At 29.0% G+C, this 16,776-nt stretch overlaps 1 protein-coding gene across 2 annotated transcripts; it reads right to left on the bottom strand.

The window, feature by feature from the left end:
• Positions 1-10,586: 10,586 nt before the first annotated feature.
• Positions 10,587-15,173, bottom strand: LOC130951481 (uncharacterized). 2 transcript variants are annotated; one of them, XM_057880174.1, is made up of 6 exons: positions 14,854-15,173; positions 13,963-14,546; positions 12,725-12,914; positions 12,550-12,614; positions 11,835-12,045; positions 10,587-11,193 (listed from the first exon to the last, which is right to left on the bottom strand). In XM_057880174.1, the coding sequence occupies exons 1-6, from the start codon at positions 14,962-14,964 to the stop codon at positions 10,942-10,944; spliced, it is 1,413 nt and encodes a 470-aa protein (XP_057736157.1). In that variant the 5' UTR covers positions 14,965-15,173; the 3' UTR covers positions 10,587-10,941. The 2 variants fall into 2 exon arrangements, with proteins under 2 accessions (XP_057736157.1, XP_057736226.1); XM_057880243.1 differs by lacking the exon at positions 14,854-15,173 and adding an exon at positions 14,731-14,791 and having other exon boundaries at positions 10,590-11,193.
• Positions 15,174-16,776: the final 1,603 nt, after the last annotated feature.

Raw genomic sequence — 16,776 nt, 5'->3', positions numbered from 1 at the left:
ACTTATTCGATTGAGGCCAACGAGTTACCATCAGTTCTCTCCTATGCAATTAGCTTTTGGTCAGCAGTCAAATATTTTTCATTTAAGAATATTTGGGTGTGTGATTTATGTTCCTATTGCACCACCTAATCGCACCAAAATGGGACCCCAAAGAAAATTAGAGATATATGTTGGATATGATTATCTCTCTATAGTGAGGTATCTTGAGATACAAATTGGAGATATATTTAAAGCCCGATTTGCGGATTGTCATTTTGATGAATCAAAATTTCCAATATTAGGGAGAGAGAATAAGCTTCCTGAAAAGGAACTTAATTGGAATGCATCATCGTTGATGCATTTAAATTATCGATCAGCGCAATGTGAACTAGAAGTTCAAAAGATTATACATTTGCAAAGAATAGCAAATGAATTGCCTGATGCATTTTCTGATACAAAGAGGATAACCAAATCTTATATACCATCCGAAAATGTCCCAATTCGAATTGATGTCCCAGTTGGACAAATTGCCACCGAAGCAAATACACGCCAGAAGCATGGCAGGCCTGGCGGTTCTAAAGACAAAAATTCTCGAAAGCGAAAAGAGGTAAATATTATTCGTGTTGAAAATGACGAGATCTCTATAAATTATGTCTTTATAGGAGAGAAATGGGACCAAAATAAGACAATTGTCAATTAAATATTTGCATATAATGTGGCATTAAATATCATGCATGAAAGTAAGAATCTTGAGCCAAGATCAGTCGAAGAATGTCAACAAAGAAATGATTGACAAAAATGGGAAGAAGCCATGAAGGCTTAGTTAGACTCACTTGCAAAACGTGAAGTCTTTGGACCTGTAGTCCGTACACCAGAAGATGTAAAACTTGTTGGATACCGATGGGTATTTATGAGAAAACGAAATGAGAAAAATGAAGTTGTGCGCTACAAAGCCAGACTTGTGGCACAAGGTTTTTCAAAACGGCCCAGTATAGATTATGAAGAAACGTAGGGGAATGATAACCTTGCGTTATTTGGTCAGTTTATCTGCATATCATAAATTACATTTGCATTTAATGGATGTGGTAACAGCCTACTTATACGGCTCATTAGATCGTGATATTTATATGAAAGTTCCTGAAGGACTAAAGATATCTAAACCATCCAATGAATATTCATAGGGATTATACTCAGTCAAATTGCAAATATCTTTATACAGTCTAAAATAATCTGGACGAATGTGGTATAATCGTCTTACTGAGTATCTGGCCAAAAATAGATTTAAGAATGATGATATCTGCCCGTGTGTTTTCATAAAGAAATATGCATCTAGATTCATTATAATTGTTGTGTATGTTGATGATTTAAATATCATTGGGACTCCTGAAGATATTCTAACAATTATAAAACTCTAAAAGAAGAGTTTGAGATGAAAGATCTTGGAAAGACTAAATTTTGTCTCGGCCTGCAGATCGAACATATAAAAATTGGATCTTTATTTATCAAACAACATACACAAAAAAGATCTTAAAGAGATTTTATATGGATAAGTCACATCCATTAAGTACCCCAATGATCGTAAGATCTTTAGATGTAGAAAAGGATCAATTCCGCCCTAAAGAAGAGAATGAAGATATCCTTGGTCCTAAAGTACCATATCTTAGTGCCATTGGAGCGTTAATGTATCTTGCTAATAATACACGACCTGACATATCATTCGCGGTGAATTTATTAGCAAGGTATAGTTCCTCTCCAACCAGAAGACATTGGAGTGGAATCAAGCAAATCTTTCGATATCTTCATGGAACAGTTGATAGATTATTTTATCCTTATGGATCCAAGTCACAACTAGTTGGCTATGCAGATGCGGGATACTTGTCTGATCCACATAAAGGGAGATCTCAAACAGGATACCTATTCACATATGGTGGTATAGCTATATCATAGAGGTCCACAAAACAGACAATTGCAGCAACATCCTCTAATCATGTTGAAATACTAGCGATTCATGAAGCAAGTCGCGAGTGTTTTTGGCTCAGGAGTTTGATTCAATATATTCTGTCATCATGTGGACTAATTGATCATAAGATAGCTCCAACTGTCCTGTTTGAAGATAATACATCATGCATTGCACAACTTAAGAGTGGATACATCAAAGGTGATAGAACAAAACATATTTCTCCCAAATTCTTCTTCATTCATGATCTTCAAAATCAAGGGACAATTGATGTCCAACAGATCCGCTCAAGTGACAATCTGGCAGATTTATTCACAAAGTCACTACCAAAATCCTCCTTTGAAAGATTGATACATGAGATTGGGATGCGCCGATTTCGAGACATTAAATGATGTCGACAAGAGGGGGAGACTGTACTCTTTTTTCTTGGTAAGGTTTTTTTCATTGGGTTTTTCTTGACAAAGTTTTTAATGAGGCAGTCCCTATCACAAAAGATTTTGTACTCTTTTTTCTTCACTAAAATTTTTTCTATTGGGTTTTTCTTTAGTAAGATTTTAACGATGTATAATCCTAAATAGTCATCCAAGGGGGAGTGTTGTGATAAACATAAAGGATATGGATGCTCATTAATACCATGGTGACTCAGTATTCATGTTACCAAGAAAGAATTTACATTTAGGAAAAGTATGAGGAGCTAATGAAATATTTATACAATGTGTACAATGGAGGTTTATGGAGTATTAGAGATATAATCATTAGTGTTACATTTTCTCATCGAGTTCGATTCTTGGTGAACTCCAAAATTAGTTTAATTTTTCGAGAAGATGTTTATTATCCCTAATACTCGGATGGTTATTCTAGATAATATGAGGATGTTCATTTTGTAACTCAATAACCCATTGTACACATTGTATAAATAGTCCATTATCTCCCTAACGGGATCCTTACATTTAATGAAGATTGAAAATATGAATCCTATACATATATAAATAAAGGGTATACTGTTCTCTTCTTTCTCCCTTACAAATAAGTTGCTATATATGTTAGTAGATATATATAAATTATCTTTATTATATTAAGTTAATTATATTGACTAATATTAATACTAGAGTCTTCTATTTTTTATTTTATTATTTTTATTTATTTATTTTACAACACTCAATTAGGAGATTAAGCAATAATTATCGTTAAGACAAAAGCTATAAATGTTTTTGGTAGAAGACTACAATTTTTTATACGTCAATACACGGGGGATAGATGTTAAGGCCTCAAATCACGAGACACAGTACAAGTTGACCAACTTGTTAAATTACCTAATTTTGTTCCAATATCATGGAGATAGAAATAGAATATAGATTCACCATCAAGTTAAGAATAAACAAACAGAAATAATAAATAATACAATTTTCTACATGTATTTTGAAAGGAAAAATATATGGAACCAACTAATAATCAGCCAAGAATGGAACAACATAATTAATTATAATTAGTTTTATTAATTTATAATTTAATTTGTTTTTTAAATTATTGTTGACCTCGTTCAAAACATGAGGGAAGATACGCTAGTGATAGGAGAGAATCACGGAACAGATCCTTTGATAATTAATTAGTTGATTCCATATAATTAATTATGTTTTATTAATGCTTAACACATGAAACATAGAAATCATATCCAAAATCATCCAATTTACAAGAAAAAGAAACATCCGTGTGCCTATCAGTAGCAACATCCGGTTAAAGTCACCGGTGCCTCTGGTTTACCAGTTGACTGATTCTTGGCTTATATAGAGTTGGTTCCCTAGCATTGTTGATTTTGAAAATACGTATTATTGTCACCCAAGGCAATTTAAAAATATTAAAATAAGAGTATTTTTGTGTACTATATTAAATAAGAGTCTTATCAAAATTAATAATGATAATAATAATATTTAAAAAAAAAGAAACATTTCTATTTATTTTGTCATTTTCTTTTCAAACTGCATAAAACACGGGCATTTGGATTTTATGTTGCAATCTGAAGATTCTTTATGAATCATAGTTAATTAATTAATTAATTAATTAGGGAATGCTTGGTTCACAATATTTTCTTAATTTATCTCCAAGCGTCATGGGCATGGAGTAATCATATGCTGCCAAAATTTTGATATATTAAAAAAATGAAAACCAGCTGCCTTCATGCTCAACACGCAACATTTGATGATCTGTCCCCTACATAGATCTGTTTCATGAATCTCTCCAGTTGAAATTAATTTTTTGAGAATTTGTGTTTATTTAAATCCTGCTAGACAATTGGAACTGGAATCAAAATTTGTACGATGAAACTAGATTTTTCCCGGCCTTTTCCCCAAAATTAAAAGAAAGTCAGTTTTCAAAATTAAGATTAATTTGGTTCTTTTAAGATAGCGAAATCAATTTAATCTTTAGAAATTAATAATATCAACCTGCAAGTGAAAAAGATTGATATTAATATATAAAAAAAGTATAGGGTACTAATATACTATCTGTCAATTTATTATCAATAATAATTAATTATTATATTTTAAACACATATATAAAGAGACATATCTAAGAGATACATCTATAAAGACATTTCTATTAGATATAATCGTAAAAAAAATATTTTTATTAGACACATCTACAAAGATACTTCCATTAAACATAATTACAAAGAAGAGTAGACAGATATTAATAAAATTTTTGTTGATAATGTAGCGAAATTGATATATATATTTTGTCCTAATCAACTAGAATTGGCATAGTATATAGCTCACTAATGTGTTTAAGTATAGAGAATTCAAATTTTATTTTATAAATATAATAATTTATTAATTAATAATAAATTTTTAAATAAAATTTAAATTTACGATGAATTATTTTTTAATCTGTGAGATTAAAAATATTATAACAAACTAAAAATGTCTATATTTGCCCCATGATAAGAAAATGACATTGCTTGAAACTCTTAACTCTAAATTATTGGCATTAGTTTAATAATTCGATAGTAAAAAACTTGTTAATCACTTAATGTTTCATTTTTATTATTAGAATGATCTCCACCTACTCCTTTCACATCTTATACACATGATTTAACAACTTTGATCATATTTCTTTCTTTATCACCAATATCATTCCTTGCACTACCCCTATCGCATTAAACGGCGACCACCTCGCTTACTTTATCACGCTAAACATTTTTTGTCCTGTTCAAACATTATGGATTTACATGTTACATATCCGATTAAAAGCATATAATAGTAATATTAATGAGTCAACGAAGGTTATCCTATTGTAAAACATTCACGTATTATTATAGCATATATATATATACATACTTACCGTTATTTTATAATAAATTCTATCATTAGTATTATTAAATGAATGCGCAATTATAATTAACATTATTTTATGTAATTATAATATTATTTATATTTTTATTATTCTTATTATACCGTTATTTTTGTATAAATTTATATCTTTAATAATAATTTATAAAGATTATTATGATTTGTGAATATTATAGGTACAAAAAATTTTAAATGATTGTAGACTCAAAAATAATTATATATATATAAATAATCGTAATGAAAAAATAAATATATCTTAAAAATAAGAAAACTATTAATTATAAAAAAATAATTATAATAAAAAAAAGTATCGTTTTTATCTCCAACGTTTGGGGTAAGTATGAAAATTGTCCTTAACGTTTGAATCGTCCTATTTAAGTCCCTAACGTTTCAATTATTTTTTAATCACATCTAAGTAAATTACACTTAATCACATTAATTTTATTCTAAATAAATTTATTTTTTTATAATTTTACTCTTAAAAATTTTTACTTATCATAAAATATTTGTAGAATGACTAGTACATAAACTTGTGGGAAAAAATGATACATATACAATAAAATAATATGATTCTAGTTATTTTACAAATATTTCATGATGAGTAAAAATCTTTAAGAGTAAAATTTAAAAAAACTAAATTTATTTAGAATCAAAGTAATGTTATTAAGTGTAATTTATATAAATGTGATTAAAAAATAATTGAATAACTATGTACAGTAAAAGATTAATATTAATGAATTCTACAGCAGAGGCGAAGGATAAAATAAAAATTTATTTCAATGTATCATTTTTGTCGCTAATATTTTCGTCCTATTTAAATCCCTAACATTTTAAAATTATCTCAATTTTGTCCCGTCGTCATTTCCGTTAACAGATTCCTAACGACAGGATAATATTGAGTCAATTTTGAAACGTTGAAGACTTAAATAGGAAGATACAAATGTTAAGGACAACTTTAAAACTTACTCCAAACGTTGGGGACAAAAACGATATTCTAATCTAAAAAAATAATTAATATATGTAACTTAAATATATTTATACGTATACGTAAATATTAAATAATGAAATATTTAAAATATAATTGTTTAAATTAAATAAATATATTCTAAAAATAAAATATATTTATATATAATTAATATATGTATACATAAGTAAAAAAATATTTAGAATTATTTAAACAAAATAAATATATCCTGAGAATAAAAAAATATTAATTAAACAATTAATATATACATATAATTAAAAAAATTATATATATTTTATTTTAGAAAACAAATACACATAATTATATTTATTTTAAAATAGATAATCAAATTAATTTATTATTAATTTAATATTTCTATTTTTAATTTAGAGTAGATTAATTTTATACTTAATGTATTATGTGATTGTAAATTTTTATTTTCAAGGCTTATATTTTTTTTGATAATTGTCATGGCTACTAGATTACGCTCTAACCTTGAGTTTAATATAATGTTAAATGTGATTTTTTAATTAATTTTTTACTTATATTTTTTATTTTTTATTTTATCTTAATTTCTTTGCAAATTTGATGTTATTAAAATTCTCAAGGCAATATCTACCTATAAAGTTTGGAAAGTTAAACTTAAAATAATTGATTATGGAGTGTCAAATAATTTAAAACACATACACAAAAATTTCAATTGAAATAATTTTATTTGATGAAGAGATAATATAGAATTATATATAATTTTTATATTAATTTTTTATTTTTTATTATTTTTAATTTTTTTATTGTGATATTATTTTATAAGAATTTCCATATATAATGCACAATAAAAGTTCATAAGTATATTTTATTTGAAAAAAAAGATATTTGAAGGAAGTGTTTATGTTATGACAAATCTTGACGTAGGTCAAAATAATATTCGATTCAAACCAACTAGACATAAATATAACGTTTACTTCATAAAAAATATCATTTTGCATTTAGTTGAAGACTCTTCGATTCTAGTAAATTCGTTTTGCTTTGAAATATATAAAAAAATACTCCAAACAAAAAACTCGCACTTGATAAGTAAGAATTGTATAATTTATATTAAAATTATTTGTATCAATTTATTTTGATGATTTTTTAAGGTAATAATATTTTGTATTTTTAAAATTTCGGATGTAATCGGCCTTCTGATTGGGAAAAAAAAATTAGAGGTTTCTAATAAGTTTTGAAGTTATTTTTTTGTTGTGCTAGAAATTGATGTGAGATGTGGTAATTTTATTAATTTTATTTTCTAAATTTTTAGTTATTAAGTTTTTAACTATTTTATCTTCATATGATATAAGAGATGAACTTAAATTGAGATGCACATTATATAAAAATTTCACAAAATAATTTATTGACTATATACAAAATCATTTAAATGGACAGCATATCATTATATTATAATTTAAAAAACTTAAAAAATTTGGCTGTAAATACCAATTTTTTAATAGTATTTTTAGGTATATATATAAATTCTAAAAAATATATTATTTTATAATTTTTTTCAGGAATAACGAAAACTTTAAATACCAATTACGGTTCTATACTTTTTATTATTGGAGATTTTTGAGAAGTACATGAATTTAGAAAAATATATTTTTTAATTTCTTAAAATAATTCCACTCATAAAATATAAAGCATACTGGTAAAGCTTAACTGAAGCACATCGGATTTTTCGATTGCAAAATTAAAGAATAGCATATTTATTATATAGTTACAGTTTCCGAAAAATTTGAATTTAATTTGCACTGTCATTTTCACTCCGCCGCATCTTATATACTGTCATTTGCACTGCTATTTTTTTTTATGTATTTTTAAATACCTATGCAATAATATACAACTATAGGTTAAAAGACTTAAATATCATTTGATTGAATGCAAAATATTAATAAAGACTAAAGTAGAAGAGCATTAATCCCAAAAATAATATGATTCCAAATAACAGTATTTCAATCAAATTTTAGAAAAAATAATTTTTATTAATAGTATTTTTTAGTATGATAATCAACAAGATTCAAAGATAGACGTTAAAAACTATAAATTTATATTTATTAAGACCGATTTTTTCGCACGAATAATTTTATGTGACACTTTCAAGAATTAAAAGTAAACAAAGGATAAAAATTTTAATTCAAAATCATGAGGGATTTTTAAGAATTGCATGATTAATATTGTATATAGAGAAGTCTTTGACAAATTAAAATAATCTGATACTATTTAATTAATTAGTATCTCTTTAATTATTGTTAATTATATATTTTCATATATATATATATATATATATATATATATATATATATATGGATAAAAATTTTGATATAAATAATATTTAAATTTTATTTGATATCAGAACAGAAATACAGCTTATAAATATGCAATGATTAATATTAAAGACAAAAAATATATGTATGCATATTTTCTCATAAAAATAAAACATCGATGTATATTATGTCTTTTTTTATTAATTTAATTATTTATTAAATTTTTTATTATGTAGTATGTACTATTGTTTAGTATTTACATGAATAAAAAAATAAATTGAACTTAATTTAAAATTAAATATATTAAAAAATATTTTTTTATTAAAAATATCTCAAATATAAATAAAATATCAAATATTTTCCGTATATGGCATGAATACATATACTAGTTTCGTTCTTTATCACCAATATCATTCCTTGCACTGCTATCGCATTAAACGGCGACCACCTCGCTTGCTTTATCACGCTAAATGTTTTTTTTTTTTCTCTGTTCAAACATTATGGATTACATATTACATATCCGATTAAAAGCATATAATAGTAATATTAATGAGTCAACTAAGGTTATCCTATTGTAAAAAATTCAAGTATTATTATAGCATATACACATACTTACCATTATTTTATAATAAATTTGACCTCAGTTAAATAAAATTTCTAGTAAAAGGATGAAGATTTTCTCTTGGCATAAACTGAAAACTTGATACGAAAAGAACCCTGAAAAGTGAAAACATGACTTGCATGTGTAGGATCCTCAACAAATCACTATTAACGAGAGCAAACCCATCTCATCAAGGAATGCAAATTCACAAGGCTATTTTGGTTCTTTTATTTGAGATTACAGCACACACGTTTTTCTCAATGATTTAGGATAAAATTGTTGAGTTTAGAATTAAAATTAACAATAACTGATAAATGATAAACATTGGTTGGATTATGAACTAATAGCTTGAATTGTTAGTGTTATTTGGTGTATTTGGCATTTTGGCTTGATAACCTTGATTTGAGCTTGGTGGTGTATTGGTTTGAGTTTATAGGTTATTGATGAATTAGGTTTTTTTTATTCATTAGAATTGATGGTTGTAATTCGTTTGATTATAGTAAAAATTCTATCAATTGTTTATAACAAAAACTAAACTTAAGCCTCGTTACATTTGAAAGTTGAACTAGAATATATGGTTGTAATAATCTTCCATTACTTCATTGCTCTGTTCTAAACTATATGAGATAAAAAGAAAATAATCTCCTACATAATTTGTTTCCTGCAAAGTGAAAAAGAGTAAAATTCTTCAACAACCTTAATTCAACCCCTTTTCAAAGTCTAAGAAACCATAAAATTATTTAAGCCACTTAAAAACAACTCTCACTTATATTAGATTTCTATGATTAAATTTGGACATTTTATGTCCTCCTATGAATAAAAGCTACCTATTTATATTGTGTAGAAAATAAAACAGGAACTCATGAAAACTGTCCACAGAATTTACACCCTCCCCGACCAAACATCATTTAGATAGTTCTTTCTTTTGCCTTAATAAATAGTAGTATTTTCCCACTCGTCTAGTAAAGGCAGTTCTGTCCTTTTTTTTTCTTTTTGGTCATAAGTAATGGTGACATTCTTCTCATCGGGAGCTGGGATTGTTGATTGCCACAATACAAATACGAGAGGAGTAGATCCTCTGAATTTTTTCAATTGATTGTGTGATTTTTTTACCATTCAATATCTTCTTATATATTTTCTCTTAGTTCCACCTAAAAAGTATAAAATAAAATCATACTTTACCAAATAATTGAAAGAACAAAATTGAGATGATCCATTCTCCAAATATTAGAACTATGCCCGTCGAAGAAAAAGTAAATACAATAAACTCATGTTATTGACGAACTTCCTATCCTTAAAACTTGGAAGACTATAATCGTATTCCGTTATGATGAAAAAGACACATTCACCAAACATTGACTATGAAGTATTTCGATCTTATTGTCACTTCCATACATAATTTTTTTCCCTATAAAATTTAAGATGAATATATTAACCAACCATATAAGAATATCATTAAAAAGAAGTCACATTATAAAATAAGAATGACCATATCCACTCTCCATGGGAAAAAGTAAGATGACCGGAAAATAAAATGAAATAATAAGAATTCCCGCGTTTTTTTTTTCTCTCAAATGAATCATATAATCCAAATATGCAATGACCTATTACAAAAGCTAAGTCATGCAAATGATGAACTACTATAAGGCACTATAAATTTACATGATATACTTACTTTTCTTTTGATACCAGCAAAACCGTGGTATATAGCTAATTCAATGTAACTTCTTGTAACTGGATGTTCCATACTTTTGTGTGGTATTTTTTGGCAGAAAACAACGTGTGACTGATATTACTCTCTAGGCAGGTTTGAGAGTGCATGGAAGGCTTTGTGAAGCAAACGTACTTGATCTATTAAGGAATCCCCTCTGCTTCTCATCTGCGAAGCAAAGCACAGAATCCACACAAACTTCCAAGGAAGAAGATGGAGGAGTAGGCTTAAACTGTAGAAGTTTCGAGTATTCCGAAAGAAGGTGAAACATGTAGTCATAAATTCGATCCATATTCAAGCTTTCCATGAAATCCTGCCCTCTTCTCCCGATAGCCTCAGCCTATAGCAACACAAAAAAGCAACTGTATCAATAATCAAATTCATTGGTGTGCTGTTACAGATCTTGGCAACAAATAAAGTTCCTTAATCAAAGTAGCAGACAAGTTATGGGACTGGCAGACACATAGCTGAAGTACAGTACCAGATGTGCAACTCATCATTCCCATGCTATGGCATCATACAGTAACTGCCTCTGCTAATATTATGTTATAGTTTTGGCTCACTAAAGTTTTGTGGACAATAACCATTCCTAATCATGTTGTGCCTTGTATATTGAGAAAAATTAACATATTGATTTTAAGCAGTTAAATTGAAGATTCAGCTCAGCATGGTTCACAACCATATCGAGCAATGTCCAACTATAGAAACTGGAGAAGTCCAAGCATTTTCTATACAACAACAAAGCCTTATTCCAGTGAGAAACATTTTCTGTAGTTTAAAAAAAAATTGTCACTAATGTCTTATTTAATGATTTGTTAGACTCAAGGGTAACTTAGAGTTTTAACTACGCTATGCCCATTTTTTTTTTTTAATAAATAATATCAAGAATGTATAGCACAATATCAGTCCTCATGGAGCTATATATATATATGCATGGATTAAACTAAAGAACAGGAAATGCAAGAATGAGTAAAGATATACCTCATCTGGATGTTCATTTCCCCAGTCTACTGCTTGCTTTATGGATGGACATAGATCTTGAGGATCAACAAGCCAGTAGTTATGTTTTGGAATAAGGCCACGACTGAAAAAATCTTCATACTGGGGTGATATAATTAGTGTAACACAACCACATGAGAGGATATATTTCAGACTTACTGACCATGCATACCCTTCAGCATATATCTTATACCTACAAGAAGAGGAAGAGAGAAAAGGGTGATCATCAGCACCAAGATAATATCCCAATATAAAAATAAATAAAATAAAATAAATCAGATATTTGAAATGGAACTTACTTTTCCAACTACTGTCCTAAGAGCAAACATTTTTAAGTATCCAATGCATTAAAAGATAAACTGTCAGGTAAAACAAAAGTCTAATGTATATTGATCCCCTTAAGACACTGGCGACTAGTTAACAAAATCTTAAAGGGCGCTAGTAACAACATCCTATAAAGATAACCAAATACCATTCCCATTTTGCATACTTCTTTATTCTTAACTCCTAAATACATGCATTCTTTAAAGAAGAAATCAAAAGGGTTTTTTTATGATTTGCACCAATAATGGCTCAAAATAATTCATTTATATTTTTTATACAATATGACCCATCTAATGAGATTGTGCAGCTCCTAGCGAAACTGGAATTCCAAGTTATGCTCAAACATGAAGAAATAACAAATAAGTGTACTCACCGGTGGTTACACTGCTTTGAAAGTTTTGACTCCTTAAAGCCACGTCTTGCAGCTTCTCCCCAATCCTACCATGCATATCAAAATACACATCAGACAACTAAAATTTAGTAATAACAATAAATTGATATTGCAAAGTATGATTAAAGAGCAAATTATTCAATTAATGTAAGCTAACCTGACGCATGATTGTTGCTCCCCACTTACTTGAATCATTACAGTTCAGTAACTCAGTACGAATAGGGGATGCAACATCTGGGTTTCCTCTCCAGTATGCCTGTGGAATCTTGTTCCTCCAACTTACTTTTTTAGAACCTACCTTGATATCTGCAAACTGCTCCTGCCAAGGTAAAATATTTATCTCTGACCTGAGCAACAAATGTTTAACATAAGTTCTCGTTGCATCAAACATATACACCAAAATTAACAAACACCATGCAATTCTTGGTAAATCATAAAACATCAACATAGGTCATTTACATTAGTTCCTAGAATCCTGTCCTTTCTTTTCCCCACTTATCCTGTTATCCACACCCTTTATGACAGATAGCAAGCTGAATTTGAAAGAAAGTACAGGAGCAAACACATCTATCACAAGTTCACAACAGCAAAAGGCAGCACAAGAGCCATAAGTAGCATAAGATAACTTAATCTTGAAATCAATTCTACCTCAAGCCACTTTAACACTTCAACTTACATTCACCTTCCTTAAACCAAATCATATACCTCCAATATTATCTTTTATATCCACTATAAAAGTGATGTACATAAACACAGAGTGCTGAATGGGTAAGAATTGTTTATTACGAAGGTATTTGCATTTGCATTTTCATAGATCTACCTAGCAGTTTGTACTACACAGCAACCTTTCTACCAGTGAGCTTATCAATAAAATGAGAATGAACCCTCCCAAGTCCCAAATCAGTTAAACGCATTGTGTAAGCTCAACTAAATGGTGTAAGGGTGAACATCTCTTCGCTTTCTCATATTACGAAGTCTTATTCTACTATCCAAATATTATACAATACAAGGAATGACATTCACAAAGTGTGTTTGATGTGCTTATGTCATTTCTGTTGCTCTTAAAATTATCATGCACGGAAAAGTAACATATCTCAAACAACAATCAGCTCAACAAAAAAAAAGTTTAAAATTTATCAAACCACACAAAAAAGCACCAACTTGCAATGCACACATACACAACAAAATCCAAAAGCAAAAAGTCAAACGAAATAAATTCTAAAGTAGGCACAATATACACCACACATCATTCATTAGACACTACCTTAAAGATGTAATAAATATCTCACACACCTACCCATTCATAAAGTTTACATTTTTTTTTTCTTTCTCATTAGTAAAATTCAAACAAATATGGAATTTTGGCACAAACCCAAGAGGGGGAAAAAAACTTACCATCCCCAAAAAGACCAATCAGGGAAAGGAATATCAAGGTGCTCCTTTGTTGTGCAATACCGAAATAGTGGCAAAGGAAAATTCTGGTGCTCAGCCTTGAGAATCGTAGGCTTATCCATGCAATCAAACATCAAATCCACATCAGGCACCAACCCGGGGTACCTTTTCAGAAGCTGCAATATTCCCCAAATCGTGAACATTGCCCTACTCTGAACACAAGCATAGTACCAATCCACGTACAATTTCCCACCCACAATCACAACCCGAAAAGCTGCGAGCTTCTGAGCTTCCGCCACGTGTCTTTCTGAGATCCCCGTCTTCTTCCACGGCTCGAGGTCCCGCCGGATCGCGCTGAAGAAGTCAGGGCACTTCGGGGAGGAGGAAGCACCGTTAGCCGCCTCGAAACGGCGTCGTTCGTGGGTGGAAGAGGAGTAGCGGCACGTGAGGTAGGAGCATTGGATGATTCTGTACGCGCGGCTCTGTCGCGTCTCTTCAGGAAACGACTTCATAGGGAACACGTGCCATGGAGTCGGTTCTAGGTTGTGACCCGCGACGGTTCCGGTCCTCGAAACAACGTCGTCAACCTGCTCGACGAAATTCCCCACATAAACAAAACCGGTCAATTAAACACTCCAAAACTTCAAAAGCAAAAAATTACTGTTATATCCTAGATCTGTTAATTCAATGCAACAGCTGAAGAAGTTTAAACAGCGATTAGGGTTATATGACGAACAATTAGAACAACTTTGATGCATTTATAAATTGCACCTTTTCTTCGGAAAATGATTTAAGATTCAAAATGTAAAGTAATTAAAGAGAATGTGATGTGAAAATTCGAAAAAAGAAAGAATGAGATAATTGAGGTGAAATTGAGAGGGAAAGGTAAGGGACCTTATAGAGGAGGAGGAGTGCGGTGAGGGAGAAGAGGGCGAGACCAATTATTGAAGGGAAGACGTAAGAAGGTGAACGAGGTGTTTGTTTCTTAATTGAGAAAAGTACCATAGTGGATCAGGAAAGAAAATATGAAGAAAATGAAAAAGAATGGAAGAAGAAGGAGAAGAGACTGACGAAGAAGAAGAAGAAGACGACGAAGAAGAAGGTGGTGGTGAAAATGGAGTGTGTTTTTTATTCATAGTGATGTTTGTCTTTTGGGTGTTGGGGGTGAAAAGGGGGGTTGGCTCCTATTTTTTGGAAAGGAAGAGAGAGAAGATTGTGTTGTATTGTGTTGGGTTGTGTGATGTGAATGTGAGTGTGTTTTATGTTTAGTGGGCAAGTGGCCCCACCAATTGCACGAGCAATAATACCAAGTCCCGATCCAAGACACGTGGTTAAAGGTTTCCATTACGACCCAAGATAAAAGAATAGAAATGTCACATGTTTAATTAAAGAGAAGATTTATTAAATTTATAAATTAAAAAAGTTTTCACTAAAAATATAAAAAATTTACATTTTTAATATATTTATTTTATATTTATTTTTTATTTATGATAAGTGTATTATGTGCTTTTAAAATATATATTAGTTTGTCTTTTAATTATTATTTTTATAATTTAATTTTAATATATTAATCATTTATTATTTTTTATTAATATTTTGCGATCAGTAAAAAGGTTTTTTTATTAATATAATATTATATATAATTGAATATACATCAAATTACATATTATATAGAAACTTTTTTACATGTCATTATCTATTAAATTATATATATGTCAAAAATGAGCCGAATTAAGTTAAATTAGATCAAAGTTAAGTTAAATTTGCCTCATGAAAATTAAATTTGATCCACAACTTAACTCATTAATAATCAAGCCTATTTTTTAACCTTAAATTCGGCTCATCAAAAATTTACGAGTTGGCTCAAATAACAAAAATATAATCAATAATACTATATCAATAAATTATAACTTATATATATTAAAAAAAATAAAAAAAATAATTTTATTTATTGTCTATCTATCATTTATAAATTTTTTATTTATGTCCTACATCAAAATTACGTATAAAAAATTATTATAAAATTTTAAATAATTAAAAATATTAATATATAAATACGTCTCTTATTCTTTTCTATTCTAAACAATTTAATTATATTTGTTATGTTCTACTTCATCATCTATTTAACCTATAATAAAATAAATAAAAATATTATAACGTAAATATAAGGACAAAAATGATGCATATAAACCAAGTATAGGGTGGTTTTACACCATTCTACCAAAGCAAAAAATATTACAAGGTTCTACTAAGAACAGTTTTTTATATAGTTCGAATTGGTGTAATTCGAATTACACATGCATAGTAATTCGAATCATACTAATTCGAATTACACACACTCACACACTAATTCGAATCAACCTAATTCGAATTACACACTAACACACACTAATTCGAATCACTTTGATTCGAACTAGTCAATTTGTCGTGCCCATAGTAATTCGAAACAGACTGTTTCGAATTACTCTATGTTTTGCCTATATAAGGAGTTCGAAGTAATCTCATTCGAACCACTATTCTAAATTCATACCCCATCAAATTTCCGAAAAAACGACCCAGTACGACTCCAACAAAGGCTTGAGCAGAATATTTAGCCGATGGAGAATAATCCAGACTGACTTTATCGTTTGGATGGAGTAGCCCATATAGCTGGTGTCATCAACGAAGAGGTTAGTGCAAACTTGTTCTTTTAAAATAGGAGTGAATAACTTTTTTTTAATATATTTTGTTAGTGGTTTTGATAGTGAATGATGGTAGGGGTTTTGTTAGTGATTTTGTTAGGGATTTTGTTAGTGGTTTTGTTATTGGTTTTGTTAG

This window comes from Arachis stenosperma, chromosome 1 (genome assembly GCF_014773155.1).
Source record: "Arachis stenosperma cultivar V10309 chromosome 1, arast.V10309.gnm1.PFL2, whole genome shotgun sequence".
NCBI classification, from domain to species: Eukaryota; Viridiplantae; Streptophyta; class Magnoliopsida; order Fabales; family Fabaceae; genus Arachis; species Arachis stenosperma.
This window is presented reverse-complemented; position numbering and strand designations above follow the sequence as displayed.